Source organism: Poromitra crassiceps (genome assembly GCF_964638095.1).
Source record: "Poromitra crassiceps genome assembly, chromosome: 8".
In the NCBI taxonomy this organism is placed as follows: domain Eukaryota; kingdom Metazoa; phylum Chordata; class Actinopteri; order Beryciformes; family Melamphaidae; genus Poromitra; species Poromitra crassiceps.
In genome coordinates, this window is record NC_139629.1 from 52,619,453 (window position 1) to 52,646,952 (window position 27,500).

The 27,500-nt window shown below is 44.7% G+C and overlaps 2 protein-coding genes across 2 annotated transcripts in view; both read right to left on the bottom strand.

Annotated features, from left to right (window-relative positions):
- fgd1 (FYVE, RhoGEF and PH domain containing 1) overlaps positions 1-23,110 on the bottom strand; it is a gene marked incomplete at its 3' end in the record, with an annotated part of 47,236 nt that extends 24,126 nt beyond the window's left edge. Inside the window, exons 1-9 of the mRNA XM_083641664.1 lie at positions 23,060-23,110; positions 19,424-19,846; positions 16,599-16,688; positions 16,263-16,411; positions 14,443-14,599; positions 11,459-11,597; positions 5,125-5,183; positions 3,495-3,641; positions 2,286-2,378 (exon numbers count right to left, since the gene is read on the bottom strand). Of these exons, the coding sequence (XP_083497790.1) occupies positions 2,286-2,378; positions 3,495-3,641; positions 5,125-5,183; positions 11,459-11,597; positions 14,443-14,599; positions 16,263-16,411; positions 16,599-16,688; positions 19,424-19,846; positions 23,060-23,089 (1,287 nt within the window). The 5' untranslated portion in view covers positions 23,090-23,110. The remainder of the gene's footprint in view (positions 1-2,285; positions 2,379-3,494; positions 3,642-5,124; positions 5,184-11,458; positions 11,598-14,442; positions 14,600-16,262; positions 16,412-16,598; positions 16,689-19,423; positions 19,847-23,059) is intronic.
- A 7-nt stretch (positions 23,111-23,117) lies between these two features.
- LOC310780800 (uncharacterized protein) overlaps positions 23,118-27,500 on the bottom strand; it is a gene marked incomplete at both ends in the record, with an annotated part of 8,417 nt that continues 4,034 nt past the window's right edge. The window contains 4 exons of the mRNA XM_083641303.1: positions 23,118-23,134; positions 23,185-23,639; positions 25,826-26,033; positions 26,485-26,763. Of these exons, the coding sequence (XP_083497429.1) occupies positions 23,118-23,134; positions 23,185-23,639; positions 25,826-26,033; positions 26,485-26,763 (959 nt within the window). The remainder of the gene's footprint in view (positions 23,135-23,184; positions 23,640-25,825; positions 26,034-26,484; positions 26,764-27,500) is intronic.

Consider the following 27,500-nt stretch of genomic DNA (forward strand, 5'->3'; position numbering starts at 1 on the left):
TACGGAGAGCAGCGTGTATCTTGCATGTTGCGTTCAGGTGCACTGTAATTATTATATATATTTTTCAATTCCAGCATGAGCCACAGCCGCATGCGGCCCGTCGGCCGCTATTTGGGGAACCCTGATCTAGAGCAAGACATTACAATAAAATATTACTTTTGTAATTAGATATTTAAATCCATACATGCATTTTTGGATACGGCCACTAGGGGGTGCAGTACACCCCCTGGACCAACGCAAACTTCACCCATGCTCCCCAGGGGTGTGTTCTCAGTTCTTTTCTATGTTTACTTTTCACTAATGATTGCTTTGAAAAACATGATTTGAACCGCTTTATCAAATCAAAAAGAGCTGAACATTTGGAGGAAAAGCGCGCTGCTCGTCAATATCACTCCTCCTACCTCTTCTACTGACAGGGAGATCTTCAAACTCCGCTGCTGCTAGAATTGCCAATAATCTGGCTTTCATGTTTACAGTGTGAACAATCAACAACATCAAACAGAGGAAACCAGCTGAACTGTACTGCACGCGACTGCAGGGAAAAACAAAACAAAGCACACAAAAACGCTCTGTGCGCTGTGTTTTGTGCACAATGGAAGCGCTCTCAACATGATTCCCAAAGCGTTCACACACATTGTGTGTGCACACCCTAACACCTAACCCTAACCCTGTGTGTGCACGCCACCTTCATTGTTCTTTTGTTGTTAAAAAGGCATAGCAGCATCTTTATTTCTTAAGATGCCTAAAGAAGCCTGATGTATAATAATATATATATATATATATATATATATATATATATATATACCGTATGTATATATTCATATAATATATATTAATTATATAATTATTTAATATACATATATATATATAAGGTATATATATATATATAATGCTGAGTCTCCACTAAGAGACTAATGAACTTCTACACATCCACTGTTGAGAGCCTCCTCACAGGATGCATAACTGTCTGGTATGGAAGCTGCTCTGCGGAGGACCACACATTAATTGACAAGGTTGTAAGAACAACATAGAAGATAGATGGGTAGATTTGCTAGATTTGATATTTATGCTAAAAGGTGCTATGATAGGGCTCGAAAAATAATCAAGGATCCCTGACATCCAGGCAATGGCCTTATCACCCAGCTACTACCATCAGGTAGACGCAAATTAATTTAATGCAAATTTTAATGTAAATGGTGAAATAAACTTGAAACTTGAAACCATGTTGAGATGGGGCAATTTTGTAATTTGTATCCTCCAGAAGTACATCCCTTACGACCCCTTCAAAGACTTTGCCAACACAATTGACTAATGAGATTTTACGGTAGCATTATTTTTTCAATCTCTTATCCAGCTCTTTAATACATCTATGGTAGTACTAGTACACACATGGGCAAAATACGGCCCGCCGGCGCCTCCTGTGTGGCCCGCGATGGAATTGCAATTTGCAAGATACCCGCTGAATAAGTTTCCAAATGTTCATGTCATTCTGGCCAATACTCCACTTCTGTTATAGCATTTCAGTCTGGAATATGGAATATCTTTCAATAATCTTTATGGCTAAAAGGCTAAAAGTAATCTCATGTGTAAGAAATGACTGCTCTACATTGAAGTAAACATTTAAATAATTAACTCGTTGGTTTTGGATTTATTTAGCTCCAAGAGTGCATTTTTGTTGTTGTGTGACCCTCAACACAGGCTTTGAGAATCCCGGGCCATTTACTGATACTTATGCTTAAATTAACCCACTCATATTCTGGTATATTTCAAGAAAAACATTTCGGCTAGTGGAAATTCTAATTGGCTGGTAACTTTAAAATCTAGCAGCCATATTGGCAGGTGGTGAAAAAAGTTAATTTCAAGCCCTGCAGGGAGAGCAGGTGGTGACATAATAGTGAGTGAGAAAATGATCAAATATTGGTGGTTAAGACTGAATAATGACATCACAATTGTTAATTTAAAATTTGTTATTCCTCTAAACCTGGCTTCAAATGCCCCAAATTTTTCGCACTGGCGCCGTTCAGCCCTCAGCAAAATCTGGTAACGAGGATTTTTTTTTGTGGCCCTCTCTATCATCAAAGTTGCCCATCTATGGGTTACGGCATGACAATATTTGTTCGGCCCCCGGCAACAATCTGAGTTTCTCATGTGGCCCCCCATGAAAAATAGTTGCCCACCCCTGTACTAGTAGGTCTAGCTGGAGATGAAGCTACTGGGGTACAGTAGTGGTTACTGGGTACAGTAGTGATTGGTGGTCTTGTCCAAGACCACCAATCAGGACTCACCTCCATGCCGTCCACGTCGATGCGAGCCCGGACCCCAAACTTCTGACCAATCAGACGTAGCTTTGGGACGCAGTACAGCAACCTGTCATTGAACTGGGGAGAAAGAGAGAGACATCTTCAGAGCAAGGGGCTTTTCATTTTCGCACAAATGGGCGATCAGTCCAGTGGAACATTTTGGGGGTTTCGGAATAATGGGCTGTTGAAACAATGGCATGGCAGCTGTGAACTGCTAGACATGATGTTGGAGTATTACTAAACTCAAATCTTTGCCATAGCCTTATACATGATGTTGGAGTATTACGGTACTAAACTCAAATCTTTGCCATAGCCTTATACTACTGAGTGGCCTTGGTGCCCCTGAGATGTCCACACAGTTTATTTGACGTTGCTTGGAACTCATCTAATTGTGTGGCGGCCATTTTGAAATTGTAACTGCAGAGTCCAGCAGTTCTGTGCTACAACATACTAACATGTATGATTTCACAGATTCACTTCAAAACACATGAGAAACTATAGTGCACTCAGTAGAGTGCAGACCTCCACCACGGAGATTCACTTCAAAACACATGAGAAACTATAGGGCACTCAGTAGAGTGCAGACCTCCACCACGGCGTGTTATGTGACTCCGTCTAGAACTTAGGTGCCTTTTTGTGATTGCCAGTGCCACGCCTCCTTTGGACATGCACGTGTGGACGTGGAAAGTTAATCAGTTCTAAGTTGGTGAAAAGAGGTAGAAACACACACATCCAAACCTGAATAGGGCAGGCGCAGAGCTAAAGGTAGAACACAAAAAGACAGAAAGAAAAGCTTGCACACTGCAGGGCTCCAAGTTGGTGATAATGTTTAAGTTGGCCCATGACCTGCTTTTCTGCCAAGTTTCCTGCAAATGCCTTCATAAACTTTTGAGATGGGCAAAATACAGCACCATGGAAAGCTCCATTCATTAGCTACTGATGGAGCACACCTGAGTGGAGGAGTACAGCTGAGTGGAGTTGCCATTATCCATAGTGGACTACTGTATGAAAACGCACTGGGGAGAGAGCAGAGTGTGCATGCCAACTCTGTGAGTGAGGCCTGAGTGATTGGTGCTCCAACAGGTATCAGAATTAGTAGTGTGAGTGAGTGAGTGAGTGAGTGAGTGAGTGAGTGAGTGAGTGAATAATGGCTGAGCAGCCCAATATACTGCACGGGTATGCACGGTAGAGTACCAGGATGAGGTAGCGGTCCTGCGACGTCCCGTTCTTATTGGACAGTTTGAGGATGTGTCCCTCCTTAATGAGCTCGTTAGTCGGGTTAACGATGTCCTCCTCTCCGCCCAGCAACTCATACACCTTCAACAGCTTCCTCATCCGCTCCTGACAGACAGACAGACAGACAGACAGAGAAAATGAAGCAATCCAGTCTGTCCAAACTTTCACCAATCTAATGTCATCATGACATCCACGGAAATATATTGCTTTGCTAGCTGATGCTTTTAGAAGATCATTCTCACTATGTTCAGACAGTCTTGCTGTATTGTATAGTGTTATATTTTACATGCTTGTTATATTTTAAACTGCCGTGAGATTTGTTTTGGGAGCATACATGGGTGAAAGTGGGCCGGTGCAGCCCGGTACTCCATAACTCCACAATACACTAAAAGATTTGGTGCCGGTACGGGCAATCAGCCTTAGGGCAATTAATCTGCCCTAATTAAAAAATCTGGCTCCGTCAGGCCACAGGTGCTCTTTACACCCCCTGAAAGTTTCAGCCTGATCGCACGTAAAGCGGCATAGCTGTGGCCGGCCAAAATTCTTGCAACAAACAGACAGAGTCCACATTGCCAAATTTATATATAGATTAGACCAATTGGTTTCATGGAGACCTCCGATCCGCAAAATTCCTGCTTTATCCAGGAATTCTTTCAAGGTGAAGAAGACCTTTGATTGTCTGCCCAATTCTTTGTCTGATTCCTGTTGTTTGATTCCCTCTCTGCTTTTGCCTTGGTTACGTATTTCTCTGCTGACTGGATTTCTTCTGCAAGCCACTCACCTGTGTTTGCGTTTTCTTCCCTCTGCCTCACGCATTATGTAGCCTCTATAAGGCTTAATCCAAGCAGTTATTCTCAGTCATTTACTGTACTTCACTATCCACCTTCCAGAAGGGTTCCAGAAAAAATGCTTTAAAATGAGCCGTTTGATAAAACTATTCATAAACCTATTAATAAAAATGCTTAAATCGGTCATAGCTGTTACAATCTTGGATGGTCATATTACACGTGGTCTAAGCTTAAAAAAATAGTTGAATGTGTTTGAAAGTTAGCCCCATGAGAAAAAAATCGCGAGAAATCACCACCAAATCTTTGTAACAAATGGTATCAACCCCAGCATTAAATATGACGTCATTATATTATAGACTTTCTCTTAGTACCCCCAACTCTGACCGATTTCCAGTCTCCCTGACTAACGATAACGAGCTGCCTTTGAGGACAGTGACTGAATTAATTAGCATCAGTTTTCCCAGACGAGACGCAAAGCATGTGAGGGGTTAAATATAGAGCACAGAGTGTAATTAGAGCTGCTGATGACAGACTGGCAGCAGATCACATGGTTCATAATGTCTGACTGATGATTGGTTAACGAGTCTGACAGTGTTTGATCTGGTCTGGGAGAGACTTGCGCTCATCTGAGTGTGTGTGTGTGTGTGTGTGTGTGTGCGTGTGTGTGTGCGTACGTGTGTGTGCGTACGTGTGTGTTCGTGCGCGTTTGATGTGGGTAACCATGGATTATGTGCTGACGGTAGAGTGCTGCGTGAAACTAAACCACACACACACACACACACACACACACACACACTTACCATCTTCCTAATGGCAGCGTTGGAATGTTCTGCTGCCGTGGCGATAAGCTCAAGAGACTCTGAGAGAGAGAGAGAGAGAGAGAGAGTGAGAGAGAGAGAGAGAGAGAGAGAGTGAGAGAGAGAGAGAGAGAGAGAGAGAGAGAGTTTAAATGGATGAATAGTTTAATACAGCAGTTGAGTAGCACAGGGGTGACATTTTTGTAGGCTAATCCAGAAGTCATGTACTTCTTGTTCCTTCGTCAATGGGATTTTTGTATGGGGATTTTGGTTAAAGGCTCCATCTTGTGTAAAACAAGATTCCTGTGCTTCTTTGCTTAATATGAAGGACTTGGACGTGCTATATAAACATCATGGAACACATGGTCCCCAGATAAAGCCACCATAGCCATATAAGGAAAAAGTGCCTCCAAACGAGCCGTTTTTGACTTCCGTCATCACAAAGAAGCAATGCTCACCTCTTTCGGTCAAGGCAGCCAGTGGACTGCGCATCCGCAACATAAAAAACCTCTCCAACTCAGATTTTTCATTTTTGTTTTGTCTTCTCCACTAGATCGTCCCATAGATTTTGCTTTACAACACACTTTCTCTAACTTGGCCCGGTTGTCGTTGTAGCATTGTTATTGGCCGCTGGTAGGCTAGATGTGTTCCATAATACACAAAATACTGTCTTACGAAGTTGCCAAGGCGAATGTATTCTGACACACTGTTAATGAGTGTTACAGCAATATACACGTTCATATTCTGACACACTGTTAATGAGTGTTACAGCAATATACTTATATACTTATACATGTATATCATTCATATATATATATATATATGAATATACAAGTTCATATTCTCGGTTCGTAGTCTGCAATTTGGGGGCTGTAACAGAGATAAAAGCCGCTGGATCAGGTGAGTTGAACTGACACGTAATTACGCAGAGGAGGAGACCACGGGGCCTATCGTCGCAATAGCGGTAATTTAGCATTTGCACTGGATTTGCCCTCATTTAATGCCGCTTGCAATGCTAATTGGGGGCGTGCACAAGCGCATGCCTGTTATAATGATACTGGACATGCATGGAGTAGGCGTGCCACATGCGTGGAGTAGGCGTGCCACATGCGTGGAGTAGGCGTGCCACATGGGTGGAGTAGGCGTGCCGCATGTGTGGAGTAGGCGTGCCACATGCACAGAGTAGGCGTGCCACATGTGTGGAGTAGGCGTGCCACATGCGTGGAGTAGGCGTGCCACATGCGCGGAGTAGGCGTGCCACATGTGTGGAGTAGGCGTGCCACATGCGTGGAGTAGGCGTGCCACATGCGTGGTGTAGGTGTGCCACATGCGTGGAGTAGGCATGCCACATGCATGGAGTAGGCGTGCCACATGCGTGGAGTAGGTGTGCCACATGCATGGAGTAGGCGTGCCACATGCATGGAGTAGGTGTGCCACATGCATGGAGTAGGCGTGCCACATGCATGGAGTAGGCGTGCCACATGCGTGGAGTAGGTGTGCCACATGCATGGAGTAGGCATGCCACATGCGTGGAGTAGGTGTGCCACATGCATGGAGTAGGCGTGCCACATGCATGGAGTAGGCGTGCCACATGCGTGGAGTAGGCGTGCCACATGCGTGGAGTAGGCGTGCCACATGCGTGGAGTAGGCGTGCCACATGCGTGGTGTAGGCGTGCCACATGTGTGGATTAGGCGTGCCACATGCGTGGTGTAGGCGTGCCACATGTGTGGAGTAGGCGTGCCACATGCGTGGTGTAGGCGTGCCACATGTGTGGAGTAGGCGTGCCACATGCATGGAGTAGGCATGCCACATGTGTGGAGTAGGCGTGCCACATGCATGGAGTAGGCGTGCCACATGTGTGGAGTAGGCGTGCCACATGCATGGAGTAGGCGTGCCACATGCGTGGAGTAGGCGTGCCACATGCCAAACCAGGCGTTTCGGCGCAGAAATGTGAGGACAGATGGCATTCTCCTATCATCAGCAGCGCGCAATTACTTTGCGTTAAGAGCTTTGAAAAGCACCTCTTACTGCTAAAACATCCGTAACAAACAAACAACCTGTAATCTGCACAGCGCAGTGCAGATGATTTCCTTTGGGATATGTCATTACGCACGGACATGCCACTCCAGATTCTGCTTGGGTAAATTGGGTATTAGCAAATAATTCAGTGAGGCAATCAACTATAACTCACGGAGAAACTTTTATCACATCGCAAAGAGGGAAATGAATTGAGAAAACTTGTTGGACAATGGACATTGTAATTTGTAGCCTACTTCCAATAGGCTATTCACCTTCACCTATCCCATAACCCGGAGGGTCGTTGGCACCACAGACGATCTGTCAACAAGCTCTCTCCATCTCTCTCTGTCCTCGGTACGAGTGAGTCCACTCTATTATGCATGGAGAGAATGAGGCTACAGCATATTGCATGCCTCGCGCAAACACAGCAATTGCGAGACGGGAATCTTATTGGTTTGATTGATGTAACGCCCAGGCATTGCATGGCCACACCTGTGAATCATTCTGGTGCTTAACACATTGACTGCCAGCCGTTTTTTTTTTGCTGTAGGTAGCTTCTGCCAGGCCGTTTTTTGAGGATTCTGGCTCATTTTAAAAGAGCCGAGGATTCTTTTCTGCTTGGAGTTTGTGAACACAAAGTTCAGAAAAGTACTAATAGAATGTGTGCTTTCTCTGTCTAAAAGAGTTAGTTTGTAGAGTTAGTAGTTATGTAGATATTAGCCGTTGAGTACAGCATGGTTTCAGCTGTCTGAGAGTGAAAGCTGAGATAATCGCAGTTTTGTGAAATTCAATCAAACAGGCAGAACAGTCACTTTAACCATTTATTTTTGGCATCAGTGAGAGATCAGACATCCAAACAATATAGTTCCGAACGCCCTCTCCTTCAACTCCTCCCTCCGTGGGCGTGTCTAGTGGCTTTCAGCCTGCGTTTGTCACAAGCGAGTGGTCTGCTGCTGCTGCTGCTGCAGCGAGTTCGAGCAGCCTCCCTCCCTGGCAGCGAGTTTGAGCAGCCTCCCTCCCTGGCAGCGAGTGTGGATAGGTCTCACTCGTCTCTTGGGTTTGAGAGCCCCGATGAAGCCCCGTGCGACTCTAGGCTTATGCAAATTTGCAATCCCCCGTGTGCTGCTGCTGGCGCGGCCCGAGAGCGGCGAGTCTGGTGACTGATGACTGTAAAATCGGCAAGCCATTTCCTTGAGAATGGAGGAAGCAGCCGCGGGAGGCGGCTGCTTTTGGTTGACTTTCTCTCTGTCGGGAGGGCACCGTCGCCACCTAGCTGGTCGGTAAAATAGATTATACACATTCAATACTTCCAATATCTCCATAGGAGACGCGGGGGGCATTGATCCACGTAGCACCGTCCAAAAAAAAAAATCGATTTTTTTTTTTGACGTATATATACGTCAGTGGCAGTCAACGTGTTAAGACCGGCCAAATCCCGTTTGCGCTGGCATTTTGGGGGTGCAGATGATTTGTCACGGCTCTAATTTGCGCCTGCGGCAGGTGCCGTGAACGTTTCCACATCCCCGCCGAGAAATGCATCCCCACCATATTGCGGGGCTGTTTTAATTAGAAATCAGGGAGGTCACGTCTACCCAGACAATTATATCACTTTTAAACAGTAAAACGCAACAGGGGATGCGTTTAGTGGCTGCCGGGCGGGGGTGCAAAACTCGGCATAACACCTGGATACTTGCACGTGGCAGACTGCTATCGTTAAGGCACGCAAACAGGTGCGCAGGCGCAGATCAGGGATATCGCCTGTACCAAGATAGGGCCCCACGGCTTCAAAGCGCAGATGAAATATCATCAAAGTCGCCAATTGATTTGATTTGATACTGTCGCCATCCACCGCTCAGCCAACAGGCATTTCTGCACTCCTCGTTTTCCCCTGACATATATATTCAGGCGTTGTTTTTCTTGGACATTTCATTTCAGACATCAAGCCTTATTTCTCTACATTGAGTGACGAGCATTAATTAGACAAACCCGACATGCTTACCATCGAAATTGACAATATGTGGGTATTAACAATGTTGTGTTTTGATAGCCAGTGTTCATTATAAATTAATTTGGGGTGCCTTGCCCCCGCACCGACCGTTTCTCTCCCTCTCTCTCACCCAGCTGTCGCTTGTAGGCTACTGGATGGCTGAGTCTTTTCTTTTTTCCATGAGAAACGATACACCGGGCCATACCAAAAAGTTTGGCCAGGAGGGGTGTTGTTGTTGTTGGGTATAGTTGCTGAATTCCGAAAAGCATAAATAAATAGATAAAGTAACATTAAATAAATATATATTTGATCCATTCAAATGTGTATGACCCTCCTCTGGACTCAAATGAATAACAGTGTACCCTCCATTAAACAAAATTTTAAAAAGCATCACCCTCCCCTATTTTCCTCCAGTGACCCCTTCCCTAAATAACGGTCCCTTAGTTGATCAAATGATGCAAACTTATTGTCTACATAGATATCTTTTATACACTTAAGTCCTTTAGCACACCATGTGGCATATCCAGTAATGCCTGGACCTTTGGTTATGGTTTAGCACACCATGTGGCATATCCAGTAATGCCTGGACCTTTGGTTATGGCAAAATGGTGTAAAGAAATATTAGGGACTTTGTAAACATATTTAATTTGAGTAAGAAGTTTCAGGGAGATTCTGACAACCAAACTGCTTTAATAGCAGATGTGGAGGACAGTGAGGCATAGGGTTTTGTTAAGGACATAAGCTCTAGCTTCAATGGGGGGCAGAAGTAAATGATTTGTGGTCTGGGGAGCCCCATTGTCAATATGCCAGAGCCCTGGCATTAGCTGACGAATAGTAATCCTTAAATACTGGAAGACACAAACCTCCACCAGAAGTGGGTTTAAATATATATATATATATATATATATTAAATAATCTGTTTTGTATAACCCCAAATGAATTCCAAAATGATTCTATCTAAAGTATTTAAAAAAATCAGTAGGGATCAAAATCGGCAAGTTTTGAAAAAGGTACAGAAATGTTGGTAAAGATATCATCTTAATGGCATTCACTCTGCCAATCAAAGAGGCAAAGTCCTCCAGTATTCTATGTTTTAATTTATCAATACCTTCTAACAAATTTAGTTTGAACAAAAGTTTGGGATTTCTTGAGATTTTAAGACCTAGATATGTGATATATTCCTGAACAATCTTAACGGGGCAATCCTGTAAAGTCCTATTTTGTTCAATAAACATATTAAGTTCACTCTTAGTCCAATTTATTGTGTACCCAGAAATTTTAATATAATAACGCATTTAATATATTGTAAAAGATGGGGAATACTCTCTTCAGGCTTCATTAAAGTAACAAGTAAATGATCTGAGTACAACGTGACAAGCGAATGTGATGTACCAGCTGGGATACCCATGATGTTAGGATGAAATCTGATGTACCAGCTGGGATACCCATGATGTTAGGATGAAATCTTATCCCGATTGTTCTAGCGCTAAATTAAATAACAAAGGAGACAAGCAATCTCCCTGTCTCACCCCTTTATGTAAACTAAATGGTTCTGATGTAGTATTATTTGTTATGACCAGTGTTAGTCAAGTTACTTGGGAAATCTAATTAGTTAGTGATTACTGATTACTCCTTAAAAAGTAATAAAAGTTACTTTACTGATTACTTTTTCAAAAGTAATTAGTTACATTACTAGTTATGTTACTAGTTACTTTTTCTTTTCTACCCCCGAAAGCTCCTTTTACAACTGAATCAACTTAATTGGAATGAAATGGCACATTCAACACGGCTAAACTGCATAACTGTAAGCATTGCAGCCTCTCAAACCACACACACACACACACACACACACACACACACACACACACACACACACACACACACACACACACACACAAAGCAATCACTAGTCTCTCCTGAGTTTTTCTTTTGTTTGTCTGCATAAATAAGGCAAAAAACAAGAAAAAATAATGGATTAGTAACTGTAATCTGATTACCGTTTTGGGAATTGTAACGCCTTACATTATTACTTAGTTACTGTAAAAAAAAGTTAATGTAATCTGATTAAAGTAATCAGATTACAGTAAAGCGTTACTAAGTAACAAAGTAACGTTACTGCCCAACACCGGTTATGACAGAGGATTTAGGAGAACGATATTTCGGCTGTGTTTAGCCCATGGGCATGGCACAGTAATCAAACATTATCCAACAACTGTAATGTTTGATTGGTGTGCCATAGGTTTTAGGACTCCTTCCTGCCGTGCTCTACTGTATATAGTGTCTTTATTAGTCAAGTTAAAGTGAGTAGAAAGTGAAAAGTTTGTGTGTACTCTGTGCGTCTGTGTGGTCGGGGTCCTCCTCTGGCAGTCTGTGGAGATAGTCCTTCAGCAGCAGTTCGTATCGGGGGATCCTCTGGACCGGCTCCAGCATGTGGTGCTGCAGGGTCAGGTTCCCACAGCGCTCCTCTCTCTGCAAGGGATCATTCATCACGATCAATAACAAATACCAAATATGAGCCGCAAGCAGCAATACCAGGGCTTCAAGCCTTGAACAAATGCTTCAGAAAACAAGGCATATGGCCGGAGCGATGAAGCGTTCACGAGCCTTGTTGTAGCAGGCAGAGGAGTTGTTAATGTGGAGGGCTCTTTGTGACGTTCAAAGTCCTGATGATGTCATAGACATTGTGACATCATCAGTGATGTCATCAGTGACAACATTATTGACCAAAATCATCTTATGACATCACTGATGATGTCATAGGCACTGATGATGTCATAGGCATTGTGACATCATCAGTGATGGCCAAGAACCTAAGTAGGTGACCAAATCGGCACAGGGGGTGAAAGAGGACAAGGGACGGAATGTAGGAAAACAGTGGATGCAGCATAAGGGATGCCAACTGCCATAAAACACCACAGAAGAAGAAGAAAGCGGAACACAAATCGGCGGGCAAATCGCTCTGGACAAAGCCAGATGTAGGCTGGCCAAAAAGTACTTTTTCGATGTGGAATATATTATATCGTCGCTGTTGTGCCAGGACCTCGAATGTGCCTTTTTTCACTTTTTTTACTTTTTGTCATAAATCAGTGCCATTGGTCACCCTTCACATCTCTGTGTGGTTTTTAACAAATGCAACCAATGGAAAAGCATTAAAACGAGCTTGTGAGTAAATCTCGTAACGCCATTCGCCCTCAATCTGTCAGTCAAACCTCGAAATTCGTCCCCTACCTCCGTGTGTACCCCCCCACGCAGGACACTAAACCCGGAAAAGTCACACGGCAGACGTGCTGTGTATTTCTGATACTGTTTTGACTAATCCTGGCTTCCTCTGACGTTACAGTAATATATCAATCAAATGTTTTCCAGTGATTCCTAGGCTGCAAACTTGTTTTAACATGCAAATCGGAGTGTTTTCTGACGAGTATAAAGTAACGTTAACGCTACGTTATGTCAGACTATTTCTCACCCAATGCGAAAGCCCCCGCCTCGGACATGAGAGGCGAGGGGCAATGCTGTTGCTCCTGCGCGCGCCCCCGCGCCTGGAGCTTGGGGGCTCGTAATTAAGACGTGCCAACTTTGACGACGTTTGGTTCAGTATTTTAAGAGCAAACAGGTTTTTTTTACATCCTGAAAAGTTTCTGTTTTGGAAATTCGAGGTCCTGGAACGACAGCGACGATATGTGACACACACACACACACACACACACACACACACACACACACACACACACACACACACACACACACACACACACACACACACACACACACACACACACACACACACACACACACACACACAACTGCCCAACTGACATTACTTCTGTCACAAATTGACCTACAGGTGACACTGAAGGAATGGTGATGGTGGTGATATGTCACAATGCCCTAAAATGACCTGCGAAGTCCTAAAAACGTAAAATATCGCTGTAGTACCCGCCATGGGCGGATTTTTTTCTACTTTTTCTTCTGGAGCATCTAGTAACAACAAATATCTGTCATTGGGTCAAATTTCAGCTCTCTGCGATGTACCAACTCACGGGAATTTGCGTTGTGGCAGAAAAACGGGTAAAAACAATAACAAATATCATCAATAACCAATATCAATCAGCAACATCAATAAACGCTTTCAAAAACAAATATCAACAATAACCAATATCAATAACCAACATCAAATATAGCCGCAAGCGGCAATACCATGGGTTCAAGCCTGATGTCACAATGCCTTACAATGCCTCATTGATTACATCACTCACTGATGACATCACAATGATGTCACAATCTCTATGATAGCTTGAGTGACATCATTGATGGTATTGTGACATCAGTGCCCATAACATCATCTCTGCTCTTTGCTATGCATTTTTTTTTTTTACCTTTATTTATACAGGGGGAGTCTCAGAGAGCAGTGCTCTCTTTTTCAGGAGCGCCCTGTTCACATTCACACACACATTCATACCTGGAAGCTGACCAGTACAACCACAGTCTGATCTGCTGGCCACTGACCAGCTCCACTGGAGCGGTTGGGGGTTAAGGGCCTTGCTCAAGGGCACCTCAGTGGTGGTAATGAGGGAGGGGCAAGCGCTGCCTTTTCACTTTCCCCACCCAGATTTATCCTGCCGGTCCCGGGGATTGAACCGATGACCTTCCGGTCACAAGCTCGCTTCTCTAACCATTGGGCCACCGCTGCCCCTGACCCTGCCACAGTGCACAATTGCTCAACTGCTTCTGTAAAATTCTTTAATGAACACTGCTAGCTCTGTATTGTGAGGCTCTCTCTCTCTCTCTACTGTATTATTGTTATTGTGCTGTATGTTACTGTTTCTTGTATGTATCTGTACTCGCTCTGGTGGCAAACTATGTTTCCCCTCGGGGATTAAGAATAAACACCATACCATAACTTTGCATCATTGATGTCACAATCGCCCGAGTGTGTAACCAAAAACCACAATTGGACAAGTGACATCATCTCAGATACAAACAGATACAAGTAGAAGAGTGTGAGACGACGAACGTTCAAAACGTGAAATGGGCTGTTATATCCCCAAAGATTGGTAGATTGGTAGATTGGTGTACTTTTTGTTGTTTTTTTTGTTTCTGTGCACAATTCTTCTCACAATTGGGTGACATTTCGATCCTATGTGCAAAGTTTGGTTACTGTGGGCCTTAGGGTTTCTGACATGTATACAGTTTTACGGAAGAAGAAAAAGAATAAGAAGAATAAACAGCAAATACAATAGGGTTTCCAGCCCCTTTGGGGCTTGAACCCAAGGGCGTCAATTCAGTATGGCAAGCTATGGCATGCTATGTATACCTGGATCTCCTGGACAATGGTCTTAAAGGGGGTGGACCTCTCCATCCAGGCCGTGACCAGCTCCATGGACCGGTCAAAGTTCTTCACGTATTCTCCATACATCTTCAGGAAGGGAGCCAGCTTCTGCAGGATGTCTCCGATCCGCGGGTTCGAGTCCCTTGGGGGGGGGGGGGGGGGAGGGGGTTATTGGTGGGGGCGTAGCCACAGCTTTAAGACTGTGACAGTCAACAAGAAAGCTGACTCAGCTTTACAGACATAAATGTCAACAACACATCTGCTACTTCTGTTGCTTAGCAACCAAGAGCTCTGGATCTAAAACATGGAGTTAATACAGAAGCGCTCTAAAGCCCCCTGCATTTCATGTGTTGCTGAGTCATGTCCTGCTCATGTTGATTAGCCACACTGTTCACCACTGTAGGTTTTGAAATGAAGTAAAAAAAATTAAGGTGTTGCTAAAAGTCATGACGCTGACATGAATGAATGAATGAATGAATGAATGAATGAATGAACGAATTAATTTATTCAACAAATTAAAAAATACAATACACCAACATGCATACAGTATAAAATAACTCATCAGGATATCACAATAAAGTTGTTAAACCTATTTCCATTGTGGTCCTGAACGTATGACTCAATAGAACGCTAATAGTCATACAGTATGTCCTGAGGACGAGCTGGCATGTTAAATAGCTGTTAGCTAGCTGTTATATACGTTAGCTAAGTCCACTGCTTGCTGCTGTAACAATGTTCGTCGGGCTCAAAACGGCAAAAGTTTCAACTGTTCACCAGTCCGTCATGCTTTTTCAAATCCATTGGCCAGTTGTTGATAATAAAAATCATCTATGGCTAATGTTGTGTTTGTGTTCGTACCGGATTTGTGGTTCCCGGGTGTAGCGCAGACTTAAGCCATTTCTAAACATGCAATGAACTCCTGTATAGACACAATTGTCCGTTGTGAGCGTGCTCCCGTGAACAGGGGACCATACCCACCCAATCCCCAATGATGACATCACTTACTGAGGACATCACAATGATGTCACAATGTGAGTGTAACAAAAAACCACAATTGCTCGAGTGACATCACTGATGGCATTGTGACATCATCAGTGCCTATGACATCACCTCTGCTCTTTGGCATGCGCAGTGCACAATTGCCCAACTTTCCATCACTGATGACATCACTCACTGATGACATCACAATGATGTCACAATGTCATGACATCATCATTGGGCCAGATTTCAGGTCTCTGCGATGTACCAACTCACGGGAATTTGCATCGCGGCAGAAAAACGGAAGGGCGTCGTGGCGGAAGAGGAATAATAATAAACATAGCCGCAAGCGGCAATACCAGGGGTTCAAGCCTATTGCTCCCAAAGGGGCTTGAATATATGTCATATCTGTCATTGGGCCAAATTTCAGGGATTGGCCCAGTGGGATGGTTAGAAAAACAGCAAATGAGGTGTTGGTTGTATCACCGGAATTTGGTAGATTGGTATATTTCTTTTGTTTCGGAGTAGTGGGTGAGTTTTCTAGCCTAGGTGCAAAATGTGGTTAATGTGGGCCTTAAGGTTTCTGAGATATACACAGTTTTACCAAAGGAAAATAAGAATAAAGAATAATAAAGAAAGATACAAACAGCAAATACAATAGGGTTCCCAGCCCCCTTGAACCCCTAATAATAATAAATCTGAGTAAAAACAATCGGGGTTCCCCCCTTGCATGAGTGATGCACATGCCAGTTGAGCAGGCATCTGAGGCACGCTAGAAATGAACGCACGGATCGCGGGATATTTCGAGTAATGATAATGCTCCTCACCACTCATCCATGCGTTTCTGCAGCGCAGGCAGCAGGAACTGCTGGTGAAAACAGTAGATGGAACAAATGTTGGAGAAGATCCCATGAACAACATCACAGGGGAATGAAGAGCGAGAACGAGCTTCTTCCAGGAGTCTGGAACAAAAGACCTGAGGAGGAGAAAGGGGAGGAGAGGAGGAGAGAGGAGAGGAGAGGATGAGAGCAGAGGGGGAGGACAGAGGAAAGGAGGAGAGGAGAGGAAAGATATCACATCAGAGGAAGGACAACATTGTTTTGGAACAGCTGCAGCAGTTGTCCAACCAATCACAGTGGACTGGAGGCGGGGTTTAGACTCACCTGGTCCAGCAGGTGCAGCTTGGAGACGTAGACCGTCTCTGTGTGCAGCAGCTCGTTGGCGATGTTGAAGACCCTCTGCTGGACAGACAGCTAGGACAGAGAATATGCTCAATTCATCCTCATTATCGCTATAGACAGTGTAAATAGACAGTTAAGAACAGTGGACTGCTGCAAATCATTGGGTTATGTCACGTGAAATAGAAGAAAAAGTAAACAGAGGCAAGGTTCAGGTGCGTTCAGTGCTGCATTTTGGGATATGTCCAAACGCACATGGACAACCAGCGCTCGCTCTCTATTTGTGCATGGCTTAAAGGGAATGAAAGAAGTAACACTGACTGGTTGTGTGGATGTAATGCCCACACCACGCCTCTGCATAATATACTGAGGTAATCCTGCCGATCTCACCCTTGCAGGTGCGCGCTGCGGACGATAGCACAATGGTTTGGACATGCCTATAAGTGCACTAGCACCGGGCGCTAAATTGCACAGCGCCACCGCTCTAGGAAAAGGGGACGATATGGCCCATGGTCTTGAAAATGGTCTCGTCTTGGTCTGGTCGGGGCTGTGTTTTCGGTTCATGGAGAGACCTTGTTGCTTGTAGCTGCTGTAATGTGGTTTTGGCCGGATAACGTTAGCTGCTTGCTAATGGATTTACCACGCGGCAGAGGTCATTGCACCTTATGTCAAAGTCACACACATGATCAACCTGTCAATCTCCTAACCTAAAGTCCCAGAGGAAACTAAAAAGGCCAGGGTGACTGCTCTATATAAAAGAGTCCCAGAGGAAAGTAAAAAGGCCAGAGCTGCTCTATATAAAAAAGGCAGTAAGATGGATCGAAGCAATAGCAATTACAGGCCTGTGTCTATTTTAAGTGTGTTAAGTAAAGTCCTGGAAAGAGTTCTTTATGATTATTTAGGGGTGGCTGTGGCTCAGGAGGTAGAGCGGGTCGTCCACTAATCAGAGGGTCAGTGGTTCGATCCCCGGCTCTTCCAGTCTGCATGTCGAAGTGTCCTTGGGAAAGTCACTGAACCCCGAATTGCTCCCGATAGCTGTGCTAGCACCCTGCGTGGCAGCTTGCCGCCTCCGGTGTGTGAATAGGTGAATGTAGGGGAAAGAAGAAGAAAAAAAAGTTCTTTATGAACAGATTTTTGATTGTGTTAATCGGTGTAATATTTTATATGATTTTCAGTCAGGCTTTCGGCAGTCTTATTCAACTGAGACGCGCTTGATTTATTTGACAAACTTCATTAAAAAGGAAATTGACCGTGGAAAGTACCGTGGAATGGCAATGCTTGACTTGCAAAAAGCATTCGACACAGTAAACCATCAGATTTTGTTGTATAAATGAAAGGCAATGGGTTTTTAGCAAGGAGGCCTTGATGTTAACACGGTAATATCTCACGGGTAGGGTCCAAGTGGTGTCAGTAGGGGGCACACTATCAGAGCCCAAGGACCTTACCTGCGGTGTCCCCCAGGGAAGCATAATCGGTCCTTTATTATTCTTGTTGTACATAAACGACATGGAGGCTGCCTACATGTCCTTTATTTCTGTATGTGGACGATTCTGCTCTGCTGGAGACGGCTTAGATACAGTTCAAACATCTCTGGGTAAAGAAATCTAGAAACTAAGCAGTTGGCTGTGTGACAACTTGCATTTAGGAACATCTGAATGTATTGTGTTTGGATCAAGGCATAACTTAAGGGACGCTAGCAGTTTTTCTGTTGAATGTAATGGTATAAAGCTTCAAGAAAGCTATCAAATAGTTAGAACTTACGGATTGGACCTTTAACACATTGAGTGCCACAGCGCTTCAGTAAAATTGTCTGGAGCCTGTGCCAGATTCACTTCCATTCAGTTGAAAACAGCTATAGAATTTTTTCTATTATGGCTATATTAACGGGGCTGGACTTTAATGAAACATTGAACACTCCTGCTTCTTCCAAAGAAGAAATTTTGTTTCTAGACAGTTCCATTATGAAATGACAGCCTCTCAAAAAAGTGCACTTTCAAGGGTTTTCTGTCGTTTTTTTTTACTTTCCAAGATATAGTCCCTTTTATGAATACCTTTTGCACTCTAATTTCGAGCACATTCACTGACTCTGGCTGGTGTTTTCTGATGTGGTGGCGTGTGGTGTGGTTTCTGTGCACCCCTCCCCCCCCCCCCCCCCCCCCCTCCACCTCTGAGCTGCGGGCTCCTCCCCACACGCACAGAGTTTGTTTTCTCGACTCCGTTTTTGCCCCGGACAGATCCCAGCGCCCATCAAGGAAATGATGCGCGCTGGCAAACGCGACTGAACGAAAAGGCTTGGCCGTTCGGCTTCGGATGCTGGCTTTCTAGGAAATCGTGTGGAGATAGATAGAAGCATAAGAGCTCAGTTGTGAGCGCGGATGCAGCCGAGCCCACTGTCCGCTGTAGACAGAGCAATATATACGGCTCTGGCAGAAAGCATGCATCGGTTTCCACTTTGATCACGGCTTTCTCCGCTGTCTCCTGTACAAAGTAAAGGATCTGAGGTGGGTGGAGCAGCTCCTGTGACGATGTTTAAGGTGGCGCCGTGTGATCCCTTGAAGGGATTCATGCTCACTGGCTGGGTACGACCTTAAACAGCAGAATTATGGAATAATATGAATTATGATTTTAGGACGTGCACAGACGTCCTTGGCACTGAACGTTACTTTTTTTTAGGACGTGCACAGACGTCCTTGGCACTCAATGTGTTAAGGTGGTCTCGACCCCAACACTATTGATTTGACAATATCATTTTTTTTAACTTCTGATACTGTTTGGCAGTATTTATAAAAAAGGAGGTCTGTCTCTTCTACCTCAGTGGAGTCCTGTCTGTCTGTTGTGACAGGTAGAACCAGTGTGAGCTCTGACTCCTCCTCTTCCTCCTCCAGGTCGCTGTCTCCTTCCTCGGAGAAATCCCGCCTCCTCCCCCTCGCCTCCCCCTCCCCCCCCTCCCCAGCGTAGGAGGAGGAGCTAGAGAGTCGGGCGAGGGCGGGGCTGCAGGGATAGGCCATGCCCCCGTCATCCACGCCGGCAAAACAGAGCTCCTCGCTGTGGGAGGGCGAGCTGATGCTGTCGATTCCGCTGTCCCGATTGGCCAGCTTCCCCTCCGTCTGCGAGGAGGGGAGGGACAGACGCTCCGAGGGTGGCTCTGATTGGCCGTCGAGAGGCTGCCGCTGCTCCTGGTGTTCTTGCTGTGACTCTCTCATCTCCACGGCGACCACATCGTCGTCCAGGTGCTAGGGGTGGGAATCACAAATTTCATCATGATCAGATATATCGATTCTTTGGACAACGATACGATATTTGCTGATATCACAAAGTCTGCCACGATACGCTTTTGATTCAATTCAATTCAGGGGTCTAAGATCGATATGAGACGATGTCATATGCCTATTTAAACACATTGGTCCCTATCGTTGCATCGGCGCTGTTTCTAGGCCGAACGCCTGGCGCAGCTCAAATCAGTGGGCGTGGACAAGCGCACTTGATATCGTCGTGCTGGCGCTAGACGCAGCCTCAACCATTACAACCACGCCTTTTAAGCGTAAAATTATGCACCGTCATGCTCATTGGATAACTGCAATAAACGAATTGCACGCTTGCCTTTTTAGCTCCAATTCCAGTGATCCCGCAAAACCAGACGAAAGCCAAACGCTCTGCCCCCCCCCCCCTCCCTTCATCCAGTCTGTCTGTCTGCATTATAGGCTATTATTCCATATTATTATGCTTCTCAAACCAATCTAACTGCAGTTTCAATACTGCAAGCATGTAAATACGCTACACTATAGCAAGATCAAAGTGAAAATAATGTTCTAAAGGCATCAGCTACAAAAATATAGCCTATCCCTATATGATGAGATTAATTTTATATTGGTGAAAGTTTGTTCAGAACGATATCGTTTTCTCTCCCCTGCTGCAGGTAGAATGATGCACATAAATATACCCTACATTATGTAAAGTCATTGCATAAATGTGTTTTTATTGTAAAACTAAATGTGAAGTTGGGCCAAGTTATTGGAGCGGACATCACAGTATACCACATGACAATAGAAGCGCGTTCTGAAGCGCGTTCCGCTGACACTTATCTAAATTACGTTAAATCGACAAAGGATATATATAGGCCCAGGAGGACATATATGTTTCACTTAGGGTGGTGTTTTAATTTCGATGATTTATTTGGTCCAATATTGAAATGTTCTACAATTGCAGGCTGTGTTACCATTACACATTATTTTAGATCGACCTTTTATATCTATTTCGCCTCATTTGGTTGCTATTTAGTAGCGAAATTGAGTACCCAATTGCATGCTGGGGCATTCACAGGCAGTCAGAGAGAGACAGTCGTATTGTGCCTGTCAGACTGCCTGCAGCCTCAAAGCGGTACGGACGGAGTTGTTTTACCCAGGCTGGACGCGTTGTCACACAGGCTTGTGACAGTAACTCAACGCGGAAGGATTTATTTCACAATAAACTGGTAAACGCACACCAATGCCTGCTCCTGTCAGTAGGAGAGAGGGAGAGAGTGACACAGAGAAGGGTGACAGAGGAGAGAGGGTAGGGACTGGCCCACTGAATAGGCCTGCTTTTCAAAGGCGCAAGGCGCTAAATGTAGGCCAGGTGCGAAGATAGCAGTACGCCGGTAGTTAGCGCCGACACGCCCACTTTGGCCCATTCTGGGACTGCGCCACGCCCATTCGGCCTAAAGCGCATTTGGCAGCCTAAAGCCATATTGATATCGTCCCAAAACAGGCGCAAGGCACGTTTTTTTTGCGTTTAAGGCCCGTTTTAGCGCCGAAGGCTTGTGGGAGAATAGGGCCCAATCAGTTTTACTTCATTTCAAACTCAAAGCAGCGCTTCACTGAATGCCTTTCTTTTTTTCCTCTTAAAAAAGACCTTTAGAACCATCCAGAACCACCTTGGTCAGTGCTTTAGAACCACCCAGAACCACCTTGGCCGGTGGTTGGCGCAGCCCCCATGTGTCATAGACAAGTCCTGCGCCAACCCGGCAAGGAACCTCACTCTCGCCGCATTCAGTCCCCTTACTGGTTGTCTTGCATTTTCCTCTGATACCTATAGATGGCTTATGCTAGCCGTTATAGATAGCTTATAGCTTATAGATAGCCGTTATAGATAGCTTATGCTAGCAGTTAGCTTTGAGTTAGCCGAATTCCGTCTTAACTGCTCCCTTCCTATGGACGAACAGCGGACGGGAGACAGCAGGCATATCCTGTCTCAGAGAGATGCAGAAAAATGAGTTCATGCATTTGTTACTTCTAGGCTGGATTACTGCAATTCTGTGTTATCAGGTTGCCCCAAAAAAATCCCTAAAGACTCTCCAGCTGATTGAAAAGAGATCATATTTCTCCCATACTAGTTTCTCTGCACTGGCTCCCAGTCAAATTTTAAATCCTTCTACTAACCTGAACTAACCATGAAAGTGCTCTCATTGCACTCCCAGAATGCAGGTCTACTCGTGGTTCCTAGAATTTCAAAAGGTAGAACGGGAGGCAGAGCTTTTGCTCTATCAGGCTCTTCTTCTTTGGAACCATCTTCCAGTCTCGGTCCGGGAGGCAGACAGACACCCTCTCCACATTTAAGAGTAGACTTAAAACGTTCCTCTTTGATCAAGCTTATAGTTAGGGCTGGATTAGACTGCCGGGGCTGTTTCTTCCCGTTAAAGGGAAGTCTTTTCCAAGACACACTGAGCGATATCTGATATCTGTTTCACATTCATGTCCATTCATCCATCTTACTGACTTGACTTCTTCCCAGAGTCTTTGTGTCTCCCAGTTCCTGCAGGAGCTGTGGAAGCTGACTCCAGCTGACTCCAAGAGACCCTAACCCCACTATTACTCTTATTAGTTCTGTTCTTATTACAGCTGCTACTGTTACTACTGTCCTAACTGTGCATTACTATTACTACTTATGCTCTTACTTATTATAGCCATTACTGTGCATCTCTCTCTCTCTCTCTCTCTCTCTCCCTCTCTCTCTCTCTCTCTCTCTCTCTCCCTCTCTCTCCCTCTCTTCCTCTCTCTCTCTCCCCCTCTCCCTCTCTCTCTCTCTCTCCCTCCCTCTCTCTCCCTCTCTCTCTCTCCCTCTCTCCCTCTCTCTCCCTCTCTCTCAACCCAACCACTTAGGGCAGATGAACGCCCACCCAGAGCCAGGTCTGGAACGCTTTCTTCCCCGTTAAAGGCCGCCGCCGCCAAGTGCATGTTGGGTAATTGTTTCAATTGCAACATGACCTTGGAGTCAAATCGCCAGTGCTTGTGAGAATTGTTTCAATTGTTGAGTCTAAAGTAAAGAGCCTGGTCTTCTACCAGCTGTATTTTGTAAAGCGCCTTGGGATAACTCTTGTTATGATTTGCCGCTATATAAATATAAAATCGATTGATTGATTGATATCGATGTATTGGTATATCAATATGTTGTCCCATCCTTACCAGGTGCTTTTCGGAGGTGCTGTAACCCGACTCCATAGAGAGACGCTTCTGCTCCAAGTCATCATCATCGTCGTCCTCGCCCTCCGCCGTGATGTCATCGGGTTCATCACCTCTGTCATCAGGTTTTTTACCTCTGACCTCAGATGCCGTGATGTCATCGGGTTCGTCGCCTCTGACCACAGATGCCGTGATGTCATCGGGTTCGTCGCCTCTGACCACAGATGCTGTGATGTCACCGGGTTTGTCGTCACCGGGTTCGTCGCCTCTGACCTCAGATGCTGCGATGTCATCGGGTTCGTCACCTCCGGCCTCAGATGCTGTGAGGTCATCGGGTTTGCCGCCTCTGACCTCAGAGGCTGTGATATCATAGGATCCGTCGCCTCTGACTTCAGACGCCGTGATGTCATCGGGATCGTGACCTCTGATGTCAGATGGGGGGATGTTGATGCCGGGGGCGGAGGGGGCAGACGAGGATGATGATGGTGAAGGAGGTGGGGAGGAGGGGGAGGGTGGGTTCGGCAGGCGGGGGGGCGGGGGGGAGCACAGAGCCCCCCCAGTGATGTCAGGAACCACAATGATCTGCTCCCTGCACGCACACACACACACACACACACACACACACACGCACACACACACACACACACACACACACACACACACACACACACAGACACACAGAGTATAATAATAATAAGCACACTATTGCCCATTTAGTGTCCATCAGTTACATTTATACATTATCAATAAAAACGAACAAAAATTTTGTTTGACACTTTTATTTCTGAATTCTTGCAGACGTTTAGATGAAAAACAATGTGTTATTTTTTATAAATAATAAAAAAAAAAATAGACACGTGCATTAAGTAACTTATTTCTGACACTTTTTTTGGACTGTAACTCTTGAACCGTTTGAGCTATAAATGCGGTTCTAACTATCAAACGTTCAGCATGTACGGGAATTGTGCGGGTCTATTTTTTATAAGCGTTCTGATGTTTCATTTTTCCAGGGGGGAAATGGATATTTCTCCCCATAGAAATGAATGGTGAAATGTTCAGCTGGCTAGAGTGTGTGATGTAAAAATTCACCCTATCCCAGAGACTTTAGAGGTTATGATTTTGTGATTTTCCCTAAATATTCAACATTTGATTTGATTTGATTTTTTTATTTTATTTTATTAGCACCATACAAAAAAAAGCAAGCAAGAACACAAAAATAAATAAAAGACAGTGCAGGGAGAGAAAGGAAGCCCAGTGGGCTTATTCAGAGCCCTCTCCCATGATAAAACATTAATTTCTACAGTTTATAGGAAAGACAATTAAACAAGAAAAGAAAAGAAAAGAAAAGAAAAAAAAAAGAAAGATGTATAATCAAAACAAACACAAGGATTCAGGATAATTCAATGTTACATAACCAATTCAATAATTACATTGACAATTAAGGTTACGGTTAAATAGAAAATAAAATATGAAAGGAGAAACATATAGATGGTCAGGACAATATGAGATGCTCTTTAAGGAGTTTCTTAAAGGATGTCAAGGATGTAATTGTTTTGAGTGGCAGGGACAGGTTATTCCAGAGCTGGGGACCTCTGAAAGTGATGCAACATTGATGTTTAGATGTTCTGCAGTATGGTAAATAAAAATTGTCTCGATGTCTGGTTTGGTATGAATGAAAGTCAGAAGAGAGGTTAAAGAGGTTGAGTAATGACACTGGAAGAGTTTGCTTACAGTTCAGAATTTTTAAGATAAATATGCATGTTTGGTAAATATTTAACTTGTCAATTGTCAATAAAGAGTACTGTCTGAAAAGTGGAGCAGAGGGTTCACAATACTCAGAGTGAGAAATTATTCTTAGGAATCTCTTCTGAATAAGGAGTAATTTACTAGTGTATGAAGAAAAGGTTGCAGCCCAAACAATATTGCAGGAGTTGAGATAAGGAAAAAGAAGACTGTAGTATAAAGTGAGATATGAAGTTGGGTGGATAAATGGGAGCACCCTTCTCAGTATTCCAATAGTTTTCATGGATCTACTGCATACCAGATTAATATGATCTTTCCAGGTTAGATTACAATCAACTATAACACCTAGGAATTTTGTATTTAATACTTGAGGAATTTGCTTTCCTCTGTGGCATAATATTTGTTTTTATTGCCAAAAATCATGAAGTTGCATTTAGAAACATTAAGAGTAAGCTTATTTAACTCAAACCATTTAGAGACAATAGACAATTCAGCATTGACACACTGGATCAGAGATTTAAAGTTGTGATGTGAGGCTATAAGATTGGTGTCATCGGCAAAAAGGATTGGGAGAAGATGATTACAAGAGGAGGCTAAATCATTAATGTAAATCAAAAATAACAAAGGACCAAGAATAGAACCTTGAGGAACCCCAAGGTAATCCGGAAGATTTTCATGTAAAAAAAAAGGGTCTCTAAAGTGCGCATAATGTAAACATCTGAATGATGGTATTTGTAGTTTTAGAATTATGAACATTTGAGCTCCACTCTGGTGCAACTTCAACTGCCTTGAGCCTTCTCTTGCTGAAGCAACCATGCACATTTTCAAAAGGGAATTTTCTACTTTTCTAGTTGTAATGATAACAGCCTGGGTGCAACTAGAAAAGTTGAAGATTCTGTAAAATTCTGTACTGAAGCAGTTTATAGATTAGATGTTTTTTTATTTGATTTTTTTATTTTGAACATGCAAAAAAGAAGAAAAACAGATAAACAAAAGAAATATTATAATGTAATAGTCGGTTGTTAAACTCACCGCTCAAACTTCTCGATAAGCGAAAGGACGCGTGTGGGAGAGGAGCTGCCGTCAGTGCAGGGGGGCAGGGAGGGGGGTGTCTGGCCCCCCCTCGGGTCGGCCGGCAGGGGGCGGGAGGGCGGAGGAGGTGGGAGGGGCTTCTCTGGGGCCCGGGGGCGTGGCCTCAACACCCCCGCCTGCTGCTGGAGGTGGGGGGGCTTTGGGGGAACTGGGGGGGAAACCGGTCGTTAACTAGTGATGTCACGACTGATGATGTGTCAACTGCTGATGTCACTATTAATGATGTGTTAATGATGTGTGTTACTTCAACTGATTATAGTGTTAACTAGTATTGCCTGGTCAGTGGTAGACAATGTACTAGTGTTACCTGGTGAAAGTGTTCGCTAGCATTAGCTCAAGAAAGTGTTGGTCAATGAGTTAGCTAGTGTTAGCTTGTGAACCTGTTAGCTAGTGTTAGCTTGTGAAAGTGTTAGCTAGTATTAGCCAGTATTAGTTTGTGAAAGTGTTAACTAGTGAATATGTTGGCTAGCGTTAGCTTGTGAAAATGTTAGCTAGTGAACGTGTTAGCTAGCGGTAGCTTGTGAAAGTGTTAATAGCTAGTGAAAGTGCTAGCTAGTGAACATGTTAGCTAGCATTAGTCAGTCCGTGTCAGTCGTTACCCTGTGGTTTGGGTCCAGGCAGCAGCGGTCTGCTCTTGCTCGGTGGAGTTATTGTAGTAGCTGGTAGTTCTGGCGGCCCGGTGTCGTTTACCGGCAGCCCGTCAGTGGAGCGGTGGAGCTCCGGAAGCTCCGACTCGGGGGAGGCGGAGCCGCAGCCAGGCCCCGGGTCAGAGCTCAGCCGCCGGGGGGCGTGGGTGTCCAGCACCTCCTGGTGGTCACAGGGAGACTCCAGAGAGAGAGACTTAGTCAACAACCTGGGACTGGAGGAGGAGGCGGGGCCTGGGGAGAGAGAGAGAGCAAGAGTGAGAGAGAGAGGAAGACAGAAACCGGTTATCCTTTCATCCCTACTGCTGTTCTCCACACCCTGCATGGTGGAAATGCCAACATAACAGATCAGATTATGACGGCCAAACAGAAGCGGTGGCTATAAGCTAGCTGTGTGGCTATGAGCTAGCTGTGTGGCTACGAGCTAGCTGTGTGGCTACGAGCTAGCTGTGTGGCTATGAGCTAGCTGTGTGGCTATGAGCTAGCTGTGTGGCTATAAGCTAGCGGTACAGTGGTAAATGGTAAATGGCCTGCATTTATATAGCGCTTTTATCCAAAGCGCTTTACAATCAGTAGATAGTTTTACATTCACCCATTCATACACCGATGGCGGCAGGCTGCCACGCAGGGTGCCTACACACCATCGGGAGCAAGGAGGGTTAAGTGTCTTGCCCAAGGACACAGCGACAGCAGCTGGGAGGGAGCGGGGATCGAACCGCCAACCCTTGTGTCATTGGCCGACCCGCTCTACCTCCTGAGCTAAAGCCGCCCCGTAGCACCTTTGTGACCTACTGCAGCTGGACAAACAGCGTGACAGTGATCTGAAACGAGCAGCTCTGGAGGGGGCCTTTCCCAGTGATCTGGTCAAGCTTTCCACCCTCAGTAAATATGTGATATTAGCCCAGATATATATATATATATATATATATATATATATATATATATATAGGGCTAAATCATCAATTAGAGGG